This window comes from Halictus rubicundus, chromosome 15 (assembly GCF_050948215.1).
Source record: "Halictus rubicundus isolate RS-2024b chromosome 15, iyHalRubi1_principal, whole genome shotgun sequence".
In the NCBI taxonomy this organism is placed as follows: Eukaryota; Metazoa; Arthropoda; class Insecta; order Hymenoptera; family Halictidae; genus Halictus; species Halictus rubicundus.
In genome coordinates this window covers 10,401,099-10,415,417 of record NC_135163.1, presented here as the reverse complement: position 1 = coordinate 10,415,417, position 14,319 = coordinate 10,401,099, and the positions used below count along the sequence as shown (strand labels likewise).

The following is a 14,319-nucleotide window of genomic DNA, read 5'->3' as shown; positions in this document are numbered from 1 at the left end:
TGAACCAAGAATTTTTTATTAAACCTCCTTGCTTCTGTTAGAACCTCTTTATTTCTCCTGGTTTATGGTTTAGAGCAATTATATTCACGGAAAAATTTTGAAAGGAGCACATAAGATTGGCGCGTGCATTTCTGTTGAAGTGTTTCGGGCAATTCTGAATTCTCTTTGTTCGAAGTTAAAAAAAGTAGTTATTATCAGCAAAAGTTTGATTCCGAGGTTATGTGTTTCACTGTTAGCTAATAGAGTAATATAAGAAACAAATTCTGTTCAAACAAACTCGAAAATGGATTTTTTGGAATACACAGATGTAATTGCAGAAGTGAAGGGAGCTATGGTAATTATTGATAAACATATATCTGGCTCAGCAACAAATTATACATTTCCTCAATTTTGTTTGTATAATTCGGTTGAATAAATGTTTAAGGTTAGAGTGTCATAAAAAATTATATATGTATAGTTTATTTGCCTACAATGGAATTATTTGATTGATTTATTTATCCATTCATTTCTATAGACTCCCGGACGGCTGAAGTTAACAGATCAACACTTAATTTTCAAAAACCAAAAAACAGGAAAGGTAGAACAAATTTCAGCATCGGATATGGAAATGGTAAATTATCAAAAATTCATTGGTACCTGGGGCCTACGTATATTTCTAAAGAATGGTACATTGCATAGGTTTCGTGGTTTCAAAGATGCGGTAAGTATGAAATTATAAAACATATAGCAACTGGTTTATAAAAACATTATCTGTTTTTTTTTTTAATAGAGTTCTACTGTACTTCATAACTTTGATAAACATTAAATAATTTTTATGCAGGATCAGGAAAAAATTGCTAAGTTTTTTGCACAAAATTATAAGAAAGATATGTTGGAAAAGGAACTTAGTTTGAAAGGTTGGAATTGGGGTACAGCCAGGTTCAATGGTTCAGTTTTAAGTTTTGATGTTGGTCATCATACTGCTTTTGAAATTCCATTGTACGATGTGTCCCAATGCAATACTGGAAAGAACGAAGTTACATTGGAGTTCCATCAGGTAAATTCTATTTTATAGCATCAGGGGTAATATTTCTTGTTCCATATACTTTATGAACTTGCAATAATATTTGATTATATGTTAATAAACTTTCTAGAATGATGATGCTCCTGTAAGTCTAATGGAAATGAGGTTTCATATTCCAGTCAGTGATAGCATAGACCAGGATCCTGTGGAAGCATTTCATCAACAAGTTATGGAGAAAGCTTCTGTTATTAGTGTCAGTGGAGATGCTATTGCTATATTTAGAGAAATTCAATGCCTTACACCACGGTAAATATTTATATTCAATCTGCACCTTTATTTCGAATTGACAGGAATAGTTCATCATATATTCAATTGATTTTTTTATTTCAGTGGTCGCTACGATATAAAAATATTTCAGTCATTTTTCCAATTGCATGGTAAAACATTTGATTACAAAATTCCAATGTCAACAGTTTTAAGGTTGTTCCTTTTACCACATAAAGACAGCAGGCAAATGTACTTTGTGGTAAGTGTTTTGTAAACGTATAAGATTTGTTCAATTTTCTATTTATTATTTGCTTATTGCTGAATATATTTTTCAGGTCAGTTTAGATCCGCCAATTAAGCAAGGCCAAACTCGTTATCATTATTTGGTATTATTGTTCAATCAAGAAGAAGAAACTTCTATCGAACTACCCTTTTCCGAGTACATAAAATACAATCTTACTACTAATAGGAAAGTAAGTTCAAAATTAGAATAGAAAGTTTTAATATCTTGTCCTATTTGCAGGAAAGAATTGAAGGATAAATATGAAGACAAATTAACGAAAGAGTTGTCAGGACCAACATACGAAGTCTTAGGAAAAGTAATGAAAGTTATAATAAACAGAAAAATTACTGGTCCCGGTAATTTCACAAGGTAAATACCTGTACTAAAATTTGAATATTTCCATTTCCTTTATCTGTATTTTTCGTCTTAATTTTCAGTCATTCTGGAGCACCGTCAATTAGTTGCTCCTTTAAAGCAGCTGCAGGCTACCTCTACCCCTTGGAAAGGGGTTTCATTTATGTTCACAAACCTCCAATTCATATTCGGTTTGAAGAAATCGCGTCTGTAAACTTCGCTCGCGGTGGTGGCTCTACCAGATCTTTCGATTTCGAAATTGAATTAACCAGTGGCGTTGTTCACACATTTAGCAGTATTGAAAAAGAGGAATATGGAAAATTATTTGATTTTATTACTTCAAAGAAATTGCGTGTTAAGAATAGAGGCAAGAGTGTAAGTACGATACTTTATTCAGCAACATTAAAATATTCGTTTCGATAGTAAAAAAAATAATTAGAAATATTTTTCTTTGTAACAGGATAAACTAAACTACGACAATGACTTTGGCGATAGCGATCAAGAAGATGAACCTGATGCATATTTGGCAAGAGTTAAAGCTGAGGCGCAAGAAAGGGATGCAGAAGATAATCAGGACTCTGAAGAAGAGTCTACAGATGAAGATTTCAATCCCAATCAAGTACGGATTCTACTTAATACAATTTCATTAAAATCAAGTTATCTATGTGTACATTGTAACACGTTTATTTTGTTTTAGGATGAGAGTGATGTACCAGAAGAGTATGATAGTAATCCCAATACTTCTGAAAGTGAAAATGATTCTGATGCGTCTGGAAAGAGTCAGAAGAAAGACAAAAAAGAAAAGAAAGAGAAGAAGGAAAAGAAATCGAAATCTGCTAAAACAGTGGTATGTATTGTTTAACGTTTAAATAAGACTCGATAATATTTGTTATTAATATCTAATAACTAATAGCAAATATTGTCGAGGCTTATTAAGATATTAATAGTATATGAAATTGTTATCAATTAAATATTAAAAAATGCAATCCTATAAGCATTAATCCTATTAATATTTTTAGTCAGAAAAACCAAGGAAGCCTAGAAAGCAAAAGGCAGAAAGAGATGCAAACAAACCTAAGCGACCGCCAACAGCATTCATGATATGGTTGAACAGTGCTCGAGAAAAAATTAAAGCAGACAATCCAGGAATTGCGGTTACAGAAATTGCGAAAAAGGGAGGAGAAATGTGGAGGGAGCTCAAAGATAAATCTGTAAGAATATATAAATAAATATATTTGATCTTTACTTACTGTGATACAGAAACTAAATACTAAATTTTGATTACTATTTAGGAATGGGAAGAGAAGGCAGCAAAAGCGAAAAAAGAGTATGCAGCTTCAATGAAAGAATATGAAGCTAGTGGAGGTGGTCAGGCGAAGGAAAAGAAAGAAAAGACAGAAAAGAAAGAGAAGGGTGAAAAGAAAGAAAAAGGAGAAAAGAAAAAGAAAGAAGTGAAAAAAGAATCTCCTACTAAGCAGATGTCAGGAAATTCTTTCAAGAGTAAGGAATATATTAGCGATGATGACAGTAGCAGCGATGACGACACCAAGGTAGAATCCTAGTGTATTGTGTTTTTCTGTATACCCATCATTGTACAACTTTTTTACATTTATGAACCAATTTCACAGAAAACAGACAAGAAACGTTCAGATGAGGATAGCGATGAAAACAAAGGGAAGAGAAGAGGAGACAAACGCGCTGCGGTAATTTTTTCACTATTTGATTAATGCTATAATTTAATTTAATTACGATATAAAATTCAAAACTTATTGGCTGATAGGAGGATGATGATAAAAAGGCAAAGAAAGAAAAGAAAGACGAATCTGATGAAGGCAGTGAAGAAGAGCCTATTGAAAGTACTCCACCATCCAGTGATGCAGAATCTAAAGAAAGTGATTAATTAATAAGAATCACTGTACATATGCATATAATATTAGTACTTTAAAAAAATATTAAAGTACATTTTCAATTGTAAACTGTTTAGACTGCAAGGCTACATTATATTAAATCTTTATATTTGTCTTATGGCAATTTATTTAATTTTTTTTTAATATTTGTATTCCGAAGTAATAATTCTTTGCGAATTAACAATTTGATTAAACGTTTATTTAAATACTGAAACTTTGTAATTAATGATCCGCACTCTTCATTGATAATTCAGAAAGTGGTGATAATTAATAAATAATGCTTTCTAGAAGTAATAAAATATTGCGTATATAATATTATTCTTATCTATCAACAAATTATCAATAAGTTACCAACAAATAAGATCAAGTACAAGAAAATTGCACGAACAGAGGAACATTTGATCGTGGTAAATGTATTTTATAGGTTAAGATTTACGTTTAAATAATAACGAACATAACCTAAAAAAAGATTCAGACTTGAATACAAGATACAATTTTTTAATAAAAATATTTTCATTTCAATAATTCAAATAAATTCACGTGAAAAGTAATGCATGATTGTTTCAACTGTCCTTTTATTTAGATTCAATATACTTCGTAGCATGGATATTAGACAAACTATAGGATTTTATGATTTATGTGTAAACGATCCAAGTGATAGACAGAATTTATATCTCGTTTTGTCAAGATTGCACGAATTAGGATTTAAAACAGTAGCATTAAATATTAATTTAGATGAAAGTGCCGTCGTACCAGATAAGAAGAAAAAAAAGAAAAATGACGAAGGGGAATCACTCCAGAGTAATATACTAAATACATTTGATATAGAAAGTATAAAAAGGGATTTTCACGGAAAATTAAAAATTTTTAATCGGATTACGTTTCTTTGCTCTGACCCAGCAAAAACGCATATATTAAATCATTGTGCAGGTTTAAAGAAATATGATTTATACGCTTTTACTCCAAGAACACAAAATGCATTACAGTTTGCATGCACTCAATTAAATTGTGATATAATTACATTGAAAGCATCTTCTACAACTTTCAAACTGAATAAAAAGCTGTATAAACAAGCTATCGAAAGAGGGGTACATTTTGAAATTCAGTATGTAGATCTGTTAAATACAGAATATAGAAAACTTACTATACATTATGCACACTTGTTTCATACATACGGAAAAAGTAAGGTATGTTAGCACTAGTACCAAGCAGTTTATACTTTATTATAACTAAAAATATTTGTATTAACATGAATATTATTAAATATATTACACAGTTTCATAAAATATATAATTATATAAAGTTTGTTAATTATTTATAGCAATTGTACTTTAATATTACCTTCTTGCAGAATGTTATACTATCTAGCGGTGTTAATGATGCCAAAACAATTAGAGACCCATATGATTTAATTAATTTATCACGCATACTTGGACTGAATGAAATTAAAGCCAAAGCATCAGTATCACATCAATGTAAAAAGCTTCTTCTGAGAGCTGGTATGTATACATCTAAAACAAAACTATAAATAAAGAGGAACAATGTTTTATTTTAACATACATATTTATTACTGAATATTAATTGTTATTATTACTATTTCGTACATTTTTTTTAGAAAGAAGACGAAGAGGAAAAGCAGCATTCATAATTGAAGAAGAAAAAGAAACAGTAGACGATATTGAAGATAATGGGGGACTATCAAAAAAACTGAAGTTGTAAAAGTGTTCCACCTTTTTTTTTACCAAATAAATTACAGCAAGCAATTCTATTAAAATTTGTATAAGAAAAAAATAAAGAAGTCTACTAGAAAGTACTGTATTCACCTTCTAAAGATATTAAGGATAAAGCTTCATAGATGTATTTAAATGTAGCTTTTATTTAGAATTTCAAGTATTTAAAAGCAAAGTTGTTTGTTTCAAAGAATCGTTATCATAAAATAACATGTACAATATTGATCTTATTAGAAGATAGTTTCAAATAGACAAATACAAACAGAATATTTTTGAAAAATGTACTTCTTTTAATCTAACCATTCTCCAAAATAGTGGCTTGAAGCTATATAAATTTAATTTTCCTTTCGTATGCATCTTTGAAAGAACAGTTGTTTTTAAGGAAACATTTCTCACATCGATCATTTACAAGTTACTATTATTATATATCTTATATACAATTATATTCTACAAATCGTTGTTAATTAAAAATCTTATATTAGAAAGTATTGCATACACCGTACTTTTTAGACTGTTATTAACTTTCCAGAACACCAAGGACATGGATGGAAATTCGGCTCAAATAAGCACGAATCCTTACAATCTTTTATGTCTGTCAAAATATCTAGTAGGTCAGAAACACTTTTGTTTTCTGTAACGGATTCTTTTGTTTTCTTTGCGGAAACAATGTCATTAGCACCCATTTCTAAAAAAAATTACATTAACATTAATGTACGATTTATATTTTATTATTATGAAAAATCCATTTACGTCAATAATTTAGAAAATGAAAGCACACAAATCTTTGGAAAGTATACCTGTTTGTGGTATGTGTTCTGTCCCATTAGAATGAATGTATTCTTTTCTAAGGAAATCACTAACCAAGATCTTCAATTTATGAAGTTGTTCTTGTTGTTGATTTCTTTGTTCAAGCAATTGTCGAAATAGTTGTTCTTTTTCTGTTGCCCTGTTTTTAAGCACTGCTCTCTGCTTTTGATACAACGTTATGTATTCCCCTAGAAACATAGTTTTGGAAATATAATATACAAATTTTCATATGAAACGGGTTAATATTTTTCTCTAGAAACGTATACCTATTGTTTCGGTTTCACTTTGTAATTGTAACACAAGATGTTCAAGCTTTTGCTTCTCTTCTGTTAGTTCGGCCACTCGTTCCATTGTTTGCTTGAATCTTTGTTCTAATTGTTTCATAGGTTCAGATACTATTACATCACTTCCTTCTAATTTCTCTGAATTTATTTTTTCTGTCAAATTAGAGTCATTAGTGGCAGTAACAGTACTCGAATCTTTTTCAGAAGAAGTACTGGTTTGATCTTTCTCTTTTATCATTTCCATAAGATCTTTCTTCTCTTTCTCCAATTTTTCAATGGTGATCTAAGAAAAGAACATATATTTCAAATAAATCATATTTTACAATAATATGTGCTAGATATTGCAATTATTTACCAAAGCATTTTGAAGTTCTTGTTGGAAAATATCAGCATGATGAGACTGTGCTTGATAGTGCTGCATTTGATCAGCTATCTGAGCACTCTGAAGTCTTTCCTTTTCAAGTTCTTCAAGTACAGATTCTTTTTCCTTTAATGTCTCTTTCATTTGTTCTAATTCAGTTTCAACATTGTTTAACTGGGCATTTAACTTTCGTCCAATAGAACGCTCTGCTTGAAGTTGTTCCGTTAAGTCCAACTTTGCATTACTCTTAAAAATTCAAGTTAGAATTTTCCATAATTTGTATTTATTTATTTTTTTTTTTCTAAATAAATCTGCAAACTCAATTTGATGGTTCATTTACAAAGATAGACTTACTAGGGAAACAAAAGCATTCTCCATATCAATCAATTGTTCTTTCAACTGTTGATTCTGATGAAGTGCTCTAGATGCTCCTAACTGTTCACTCTCAAGAGCACTAGCTAATTTTGTTACTTCAGCCTCGTTGTTACCTGCTTCGCGCATGTCGTTTATGTCTTTTGTTAAAATTTCGATTTGTGAGTCCTGAATATAAAAGAGTCTTAATTAAACCTCTATAACAAACTTAAATTTATTATAATATCTATAAGTATGGCTGACCTTTTCAGCAAGTGTAATGTGTAGTCTTTCTTGCTCTAGACTAAGCTCGTCTATGTTTTTTAATAGATTATTCATTTCATTTTGACGATCTTGTAAAGGTAATAGATTTTCTAATTTTTCTCTTTCTTTTTGCAATTGTTGCTCAAGTTCTGACAACCTTTGTACATAGCTCTGTTCTCTTGATTGTAAGTTTTCTATAGTCTTATTCTGTTTCTGAATCTATAAATAATTCATTAACTTTATTTAGACAATACTTGTGAGTGTGGTGCTAAATCCCAAGACCTAAATCACGTCATTTGGCAATATCCAATTATGAAAATGAATGATGAATAATAATAATAACACTCCATACAATACATAATTATATACAACAAACACGTTAGTAATTAAACTTAATATATATTAAAATAAAACACACCTCTTCTAATAGCTTAGTTTGTTGCATATCCAACTGTTTAACATAATTCTGGTACTGTTTATTGGCTTCGTCTTTTTCAGTACTAACAACGTTTAGAGATTCTTTGACATGTGCAAGTTCTTGTTCTAAAACATTTGCTGCGTACTTTTCTTCTTCCGTAGGTGTAGCACCTTTCATCTACAAAACAAGTAGAAACATAGTTTTAATTCGATTCTATTATTAATGGTACTTAGATACAACAATAACAATAGATGCATATCTTACTACCTGTTGTATTCTAAGTTCACTCAAAGAGAGTAATGCTGTTTTTTCATTAAGTTCTTGTTGAACAGCTATTAATTCTGTTTTCTTTAGATTTAATTTCTGTTTCAATTCAGATGCCTCTAAATTTAAATCTTCTTTTTCTTTCTTCAATTCCAAAAATTTGTTTTCCAAAGATTCACGTTCATTTTGCAAATGATGATAATTTTTCTTTAATTCTTCATTAGCAGTTTTTAAACCAGTTGTTTCTTTCTCCAATTCAATTATATGTACTTGAGAACTTTTTAACTTTCCTGTTAATTCTTCTATCTCTTCTGGAAAATATTATCTTTTTATAAGTTTTCAAATACGTTTGTTACAATAGAAAAAAAAAAAACAAACCTGTGCTTTGTCTAGCGCTCTGTTGAGCTTGGCTAAGAGCAGCAGTGAGCTCTGCCTTTTCTGCTATTAAGATCCCAGTTGTTTGAGTATGAATTTGTAATTGTTCTTTCAAAGGGTTCACTTCGCGTGCTAATTGCACTTGGAATTCCATTTCTTTTGTTGCTAACTTAGCTTCTAGTTCCTTAATTTTGCTGTGCTAGTTGATCAATAAATTTCAGAAATATCATAGGATCTAATACTGAGATTAGGTGAAATGTAATACAACAATTACGTATACTTACAGAATTACTGAGCTCTATGTATAATTCATTATCAATTTTTTTCTGCTCTTCTAAACATGAACTTAAGAACTGATTACGACACACCAAATCACAGTCCAAAGTTGTTTCAGAGTGTTCAGAATCATTTGTTAGAACATCTGCAACTGCAGATGCCATCTCCAACAGATGTTCTTTTTGCACTTTTGGAAAATCACTTAACTCCACTTTGTTTTCAACCCCTGAATTTAATTTAGCTTGTGATGCTTCTTGCATAGGTTTAGCAGTTTCTTCTGCCACTCTAGGCGAACCTTCATGATTCATAGTATTTTCTGTATTTACTATTGTATCTACAGATGGTGTATCATTTCTTTGAAAATTTTGATCGGGAACAGATTTACCATTTGCACAAGTTTCCAATGTAGATATTGTATTAAGTTTGGAATCTGATATATTAGTTTCCACGTTTTGACTCTGCAAATTAATTAAACATATTGATTTAACTTTTTTTTTTTGTAATTATTAATTACAATGTATGCATTATCAACAGATCTGTAACTTATTTACCTGTAAGAAATCCATTGAATGTTGTTTCCGTTTTACAGAACCATCTTGTTTCATTTTGTTCTCTTGAAATTCTCTGAGCTATAAATAACAAAAAATATTTCTAAGAACTTCATAACAAAGAAGTAGTTCTGACCAGTGACAAGTGATTAGAGCAAATATTTGACAGTTAAAATAACCTAAAAGTATAACATTTGGAAATCTTAAAACAATTTAAGCCACACGTAAAAATTTGTTTTCTCTCTGCAACGAATGTATGATACACGCTTGTAAAATAATATGTGACTAGAAATTGTAATTTTTCATGAATTTTAGCTCTCGTACAATTATTTACGTGGCTGTCAGTACATCGAAAAAGCAATACCTTTTTTTTGGCAGCCACTAATTTTTCAGTTTTACTTAAATTCATTTTGAAATATGACACAAAAACAAACAGTTGAGTCTCTCGATTATATTTTAGATCAAGTATTTACATCATCATTATTAAAAATATTGTATTATTTAAAATCGAGGTTATCTCATGCCTAATCAGTTCTTCCTCTCCATTGACAAAACTGTTTTCTTAGATTGACAATCCCTTGTTTTCACTTAACGCCATCTACCTACAAATTTAATTTACAGTCAACGTTCTTTACCGTCTGGTGCAGTGTTCCATGCTAAAACCATAGACGAGGTACATGAGTAGACCAATCACCCAATGTATATTTTTGTCTCACGTCCTACCGTATCGATCGGAACTAATAATCTGGAACTAATATCACAGACGAGATGCAGAAGTAGGCTATTTCAGCAGTCATCTCATCTTTTGCTGTTTCGTGTCGCACAACACTCTCGACTCTCGTATCCTCTCTGATCTGGTCAAACAATTTCTACTATGGCGCCGAATCAACGTCAACGTCAGCTTTTTATTTCAAAGAAAGAATTAAAAAAGCTAAATGGCAGAAGATTCTCAAAGTAGATATAATATTTTAAACATTCTGATAATAAAAAGCAAATTAGATATATTTTATTGAGTACATTGTTTCAAACAAACTTGAATATACTGTTTGCCGGTTAACCTCTTCTGTTTGTTTAACGTTACGTGTATTTTGTAATGTATTACAGATATTTTATATATGGAGTAATATTTACGTATTTAACATATTTTTCTTCATTTGTATTTACTATCAATTTCTAACAGTTTTATTTAATTGAAAATAAGTGTAAAAGTTCAATGCATGTACAGAATAAGATAAACAATAAATCAAACAGGAAATTAAAGACATATGTTTCAGACCAGAAGAATCGTCTAATATTGGCCTCGTTTATCCCGGTGCAGATACAGCCTTCAAATTACTTTTATCTGTTAGATTTTGCTCTGCTATATGGAGTCACATAACCGATTGCGATGAAACTTATAATTATTGGGAACCAGTAAGGAGTAATTTGTATTCTTATGAGTTACCATATTATTTCTAATAATACATTCGTTACTGATAAAAACAAATATATCTTTTATGTTGACGGTATAAATATGTATTCCTGTAACGTGTTTCTTTGTTTTAATAAATGTATTTCTTTTACAATTGTATATCATTTAATCCATTGTACTTTATTACTTTATTATAGAGCCACTACTTACTTTATGGAACTGGCCAACAAACATGGGAGTACAGCCCACAATATGCGTTAAGATCTTATGTATACTTGTTAATTCATATGGTACCAGCAAAAGTGTATCATTATTTGCTGGAGCCAAATCCTGTGTTAGTCTTCTATTTTGTAAGATGCCTACTATGCGTAGGTTGTGCGTTGTCAGAAGTATACTTTTACAAGTAGGTTTTCTTTTATAGCACAATTCATAAAAAAAAATTAACAGAAACATTAATTTAATTAATAAATTGAATTTCATTTTTCCAGAAATGTATGCAGAGAATTTGGAATTCATATAGGAAGATTAACATTATTCTTTCTTATTGTGAGCTCTGGAATGTACATTGCAAGTGCTGCATTTTTACCATCTTCTTTTTCAATGTATGTATACAAGATAATGTTTAAGCAAAAAGAAATGTCAATTACTTCTATAATTTTCCTTATTTTTTACATAGGTATTTAAGTACCGTTGCTACAGCAGCTTGGTATGGTCGTCAATATGAATTAGCTATTTTTGCCACTGCTATATCTGCGTTATTAGGATGGCCATTTGCAGCATTACTTGGGTATTATTTACACATATGCATGTATACTACTTATGAATACAAACTATAACATAGTTAAGTACATGCAAACTATCCCTTGTAGAGTTCCAATTGCTCTAGAAATGTTAATTTGCAAGCAAGAGTGGACTAAATTTTTAAAGTGGGTTATTATATCTGGTGTTGTTATACTGGTACCAATGGTATGGATTGATTCAATCTATTATGGAAAATTAGTAATAGCACCATTAAATATTGTGATGTACAATGTTTTCACTAACCACGGGCCGAATCTTTATGGGACAGAACCTCTCAGTTATTATATATACAATGGATTTTTAAATTTCAATTTCATTTTCATTGGTGCACTTTGGGCTCCATTTGGATTGGTAATATTGATCAAATTTATAAGAATAAACACTAGGTATTTATTAATATTTTAACAAAGTTGTATAGCTTTTAGTATGGTTGCTTGTACCAGCACGCCCAAGGGACAGACAGTGTTTGTCGTATTGGTATTCTCTGGCACCTTTATACTGTTGGTTTTTGGTCTTCTTTTTTCAACCTCATAAGGTGATATAAACGTAGTATTTGCATGCTAAAAAATTAAACTAATATATGTATGTTTTACCATAATTTAAGTTTGCTTTCAGGAGGAACGATTTTTATTTCCTGTATATCCGATGATTTGTTTGGCTGGAGCAGTAGCTGTTGATGTTGTTCAAAAATTGTACTTTTTTATAAGAACGAAGCTCAGCTCCTTGCATATTGCTTATCATTACTTACAATACACCATTCATATTACTCTCCTTACTATTTTAATATGTGGCTTCCTTGGTATATCAAGATCATTAGCAATATATAAGGGCTATTATGCGCCAATGGAAATAATGATTGAAAGCAATAAATTTGGATCAGAAGGAGAAATTTCAAAAGACATGAATATAAATTTTTGCATTGGCAAGGAATGGCACCGGTTTCCAAGTAGCTTCTTTTTCCCATCGAATAAGTAAGCAATGGCTCAGCAGACGTTTTTGACATAAACTAATTATCTTTACTAAAAACAATATTATCTTCAGTTGGAGACTTCAATTTTTGAGGTCCGAATTTAGAGGACAATTACCACAACCTTTTCTTGATCATGAAAATGCAACTAACGTAATTCAACCTAACTTTAATGATATGAACAGAGAAGAACCGTCACGTTATGTAAATATCCAGATATTATGTTTGGAAAATATTCGATGATTCAACTGAAATAATCGTATTTCTTCGCCTATTTTAGTTTAATTTAGAGAAATGCCATTTTATAGTGGACTCGGACGTTGGAATCGAGACGGTTTTGGAACCGAATTATGATCGCATAAGTGGCAATTTTACTGTAATAAAATCTTCCAAATTTTTAGATTCTGCGAGGTAAGTGTGTTGAAATGCAAACTTTATCCTTTAGAGCGCAGTTCATTAATGAAATCGCAGTTTTTCAATTTTATCCCTTATTTTTCAGATCACATCAATTTTTCAGAGCATTTTATGTACCTTTCGTATCTCGCATATTTTGTAAATATGGTTCATACAATTTGTTGCAAAATACTAAACTCAAACTTGTCTCTCAGACGTCGAAAGAAAAAAATACGAAGTCTTCTTAAACAACAGTTTTAAGATTTTTTTATAATTTTGATGTACAGGGTCTGTGTAAGAGAAATTATACCAAAAAAAAAAAAGATAAAATGGAGTCATTTGAAGACAAATTGTCATTAAAAAGTCATTAAAAATTGATATGTATGTCGCGTCATTTTTAAATTCTATCGAAATTTCTAATGGAATTGGAAAGAAGAAGAAAACTTTTTCTATGAAAGTTTACTGGATCGGACTTAATGTTCTAATAAACGGTAATTAATATAATCATAAATGTTCTTTGTATGAATATGACATAGATACATATTAAACATTGTAGGAGGCAAAGTATTCGTGTATCAGTATGACTGCACTCTAATATATATGAGTTTTTTAATGATTATTTGAAAAAATTAATACCATGAATACACACAGTGATAAGAGAGAAATAATTAAGACATATTTTTTTCAAAGGAGATAATCGTTACTAATTTTTTATTTATATTCAGGCGCTTTTGCATAGAATGAAGTACTTATTTTACACTCAACGATATTTTGTACATATGTTAGTAAAAATTAAAATAGAATGTTTTTAAAGATGTACATATTATTGCTTTCGATTGTACATATACTATAAATTATTGTACGACAGTTTAAAATCGTTCAGTACTTTAGTTTAAACGTTGTGGTTTTAAGGAAAGATTAAATAATTTTAAGAATAATGCGTATTTGTTTAAATTAGCATCAAAGACTATCAATATACATAGGCTACACCAACGTACGTATGTATTTCATTGTAGTAACATTCATATAATAATTTGATGTAGTACATCATGTTTTATATTCTTATACAATAAATCAATGTGTGATTAAGACACTTCAGTAATTTGTTCAGTAATTTATATTTATGCGTTATGAAGTTGTACAAATTTTCGAAAAGATGTACGTAGATATTTATCATTTAGTCCTTGCAATTAGATAATTAGGTGAAAACAGTTCGTAATCCTTGACATTTGGCGCCGCGCGTAACGAGTGGCGC

General features: G+C 30.2%; 4 protein-coding genes across 9 annotated transcripts; 3 read left to right on the top strand and 1 right to left on the bottom strand.

Annotated features, from left to right (window-relative positions):
• Positions 1 to 96: 96 nt before the first annotated feature.
• Ssrp (structure specific recognition protein) lies at positions 97 to 3,953 on the top strand. The gene is made up of 14 exons (XM_076801322.1): positions 97 to 334; positions 515 to 700; positions 821 to 1,036; positions 1,134 to 1,309; positions 1,394 to 1,529; positions 1,606 to 1,709; positions 1,794 to 1,922; positions 1,991 to 2,282; positions 2,368 to 2,526; positions 2,605 to 2,754; positions 2,927 to 3,118; positions 3,200 to 3,457; positions 3,536 to 3,610; positions 3,688 to 3,953. The coding sequence occupies exons 1-14, from the start codon at positions 284 to 286 to the stop codon at positions 3,805 to 3,807; spliced, it is 2,244 nt and encodes a 747-aa protein (XP_076657437.1). The 5' UTR covers positions 97 to 283; the 3' UTR covers positions 3,808 to 3,953.
• A 295-nt stretch (positions 3,954 to 4,248) lies between these two features.
• Positions 4,249 to 5,629, top strand: Rpp30 (ribonuclease P protein subunit Rpp30). Its single transcript, XM_076801323.1, has 3 exons — positions 4,249 to 5,001; positions 5,166 to 5,313; positions 5,430 to 5,629. Exons 1-3 carry the CDS (start codon positions 4,369 to 4,371, stop codon positions 5,531 to 5,533), a joined length of 885 nt encoding a protein of 294 aa, XP_076657438.1. The 5' UTR covers positions 4,249 to 4,368; the 3' UTR covers positions 5,534 to 5,629.
• Positions 5,185 to 10,048, bottom strand: LOC143361723 (golgin subfamily A member 2). 4 transcript variants are annotated; one of them, XM_076801320.1, is made up of 13 exons: positions 9,857 to 10,048; positions 9,496 to 9,573; positions 8,953 to 9,402; positions 8,672 to 8,867; positions 8,297 to 8,604; positions 8,030 to 8,206; positions 7,612 to 7,830; positions 7,351 to 7,536; positions 6,991 to 7,242; positions 6,618 to 6,918; positions 6,342 to 6,539; positions 6,048 to 6,229; positions 5,185 to 5,325 (listed from the first exon to the last, which is right to left on the bottom strand). In XM_076801320.1, exons 1-12 carry the CDS (start codon positions 9,899 to 9,901, stop codon positions 6,051 to 6,053), a joined length of 2,589 nt encoding a protein of 862 aa, XP_076657435.1. In that variant the 5' UTR covers positions 9,902 to 10,048; the 3' UTR covers positions 5,185 to 5,325; positions 6,048 to 6,050. The 4 variants fall into 4 exon arrangements, with proteins under 4 accessions (XP_076657435.1, XP_076657434.1, XP_076657432.1 ...); XM_076801319.1 differs by having other exon boundaries at positions 5,204 to 5,336; XM_076801317.1 differs by lacking the exon at positions 5,185 to 5,325 and having other exon boundaries at positions 5,667 to 6,229.
• Positions 10,049 to 10,316: 268 nt separating this feature from the next.
• Alg9 (alpha-1,2-mannosyltransferase Alg9) lies at positions 10,317 to 14,159 on the top strand. 3 transcript variants are annotated; one of them, XM_076800737.1, is made up of 11 exons: positions 10,317 to 10,446; positions 10,767 to 10,905; positions 11,101 to 11,306; positions 11,392 to 11,505; positions 11,580 to 11,690; positions 11,773 to 12,055; positions 12,123 to 12,239; positions 12,320 to 12,675; positions 12,746 to 12,875; positions 12,952 to 13,082; positions 13,171 to 14,159. In XM_076800737.1, exons 1-11 carry the CDS (start codon positions 10,367 to 10,369, stop codon positions 13,310 to 13,312), a joined length of 1,809 nt encoding a protein of 602 aa, XP_076656852.1. In that variant the 5' UTR covers positions 10,317 to 10,366; the 3' UTR covers positions 13,313 to 14,159. The 3 variants fall into 3 exon arrangements, with proteins under 3 accessions (XP_076656852.1, XP_076656854.1, XP_076656853.1); XM_076800739.1 differs by having other exon boundaries at positions 12,980 to 13,082; positions 13,171 to 13,309; XM_076800738.1 differs by having other exon boundaries at positions 10,323 to 10,446; positions 10,811 to 10,905.
• Positions 14,160 to 14,319: the final 160 nt, after the last annotated feature.

Bases quoted from the DNA above. Each gene is read 5' to 3' on its own strand.
- Ssrp (XM_076801322.1), top strand. From the start codon at position 284: ATGGATTTTTTGGAATACACAGATGTAATTGCAGAAGTGAAGGGAGCT. The intron at 3,458-3,535 runs GTAGAATCCTAG...CCAATTTCACAG, and splicing joins GCAGCGATGACGACACCAAG to AAAACAGACAAGAAACGTTC. The intron at 3,611-3,687 runs GTAATTTTTTCA...ATTGGCTGATAG, and splicing joins GAGGAGACAAACGCGCTGCG to GAGGATGATGATAAAAAGGC.
- Rpp30 (XM_076801323.1), top strand. From the start codon at position 4,369: ATGATTGTTTCAACTGTCCTTTTATTTAGATTCAATATACTTCGTAGC. The intron at 5,002-5,165 runs GTATGTTAGCAC...ACCTTCTTGCAG, and splicing joins ATACATACGGAAAAAGTAAG to AATGTTATACTATCTAGCGG. The intron at 5,314-5,429 runs GTATGTATACAT...CATTTTTTTTAG, and splicing joins AAAGCTTCTTCTGAGAGCTG to AAAGAAGACGAAGAGGAAAA.
- LOC143361723 (XM_076801320.1), bottom strand. From the start codon at position 9,901: ATGAATTTAAGTAAAACTGAAAAATTAGTGGCTGCCAAAAAAAAG. The intron at 8,605-8,671 runs GTTTGTTTTTTT...AATATTTTCCAG, and splicing joins GAGCGCTAGACAAAGCACAG to AAGAGATAGAAGAATTAACA. The intron at 7,537-7,611 runs GTCAGCCATACT...TTTTATATTCAG, and splicing joins ACATTACACTTGCTGAAAAG to GACTCACAAATCGAAATTTT.
- Alg9 (XM_076800737.1), top strand. From the start codon at position 10,367: ATGGCGCCGAATCAACGTCAACGTCAGCTTTTTATTTCAAAGAAAGAA. The intron at 12,240-12,319 runs GTGATATAAACG...GTTTGCTTTCAG, and splicing joins TCTTTTTTCAACCTCATAAG to GAGGAACGATTTTTATTTCC. The intron at 12,676-12,745 runs GTAAGCAATGGC...TATTATCTTCAG, and splicing joins TTCTTTTTCCCATCGAATAA to TTGGAGACTTCAATTTTTGA.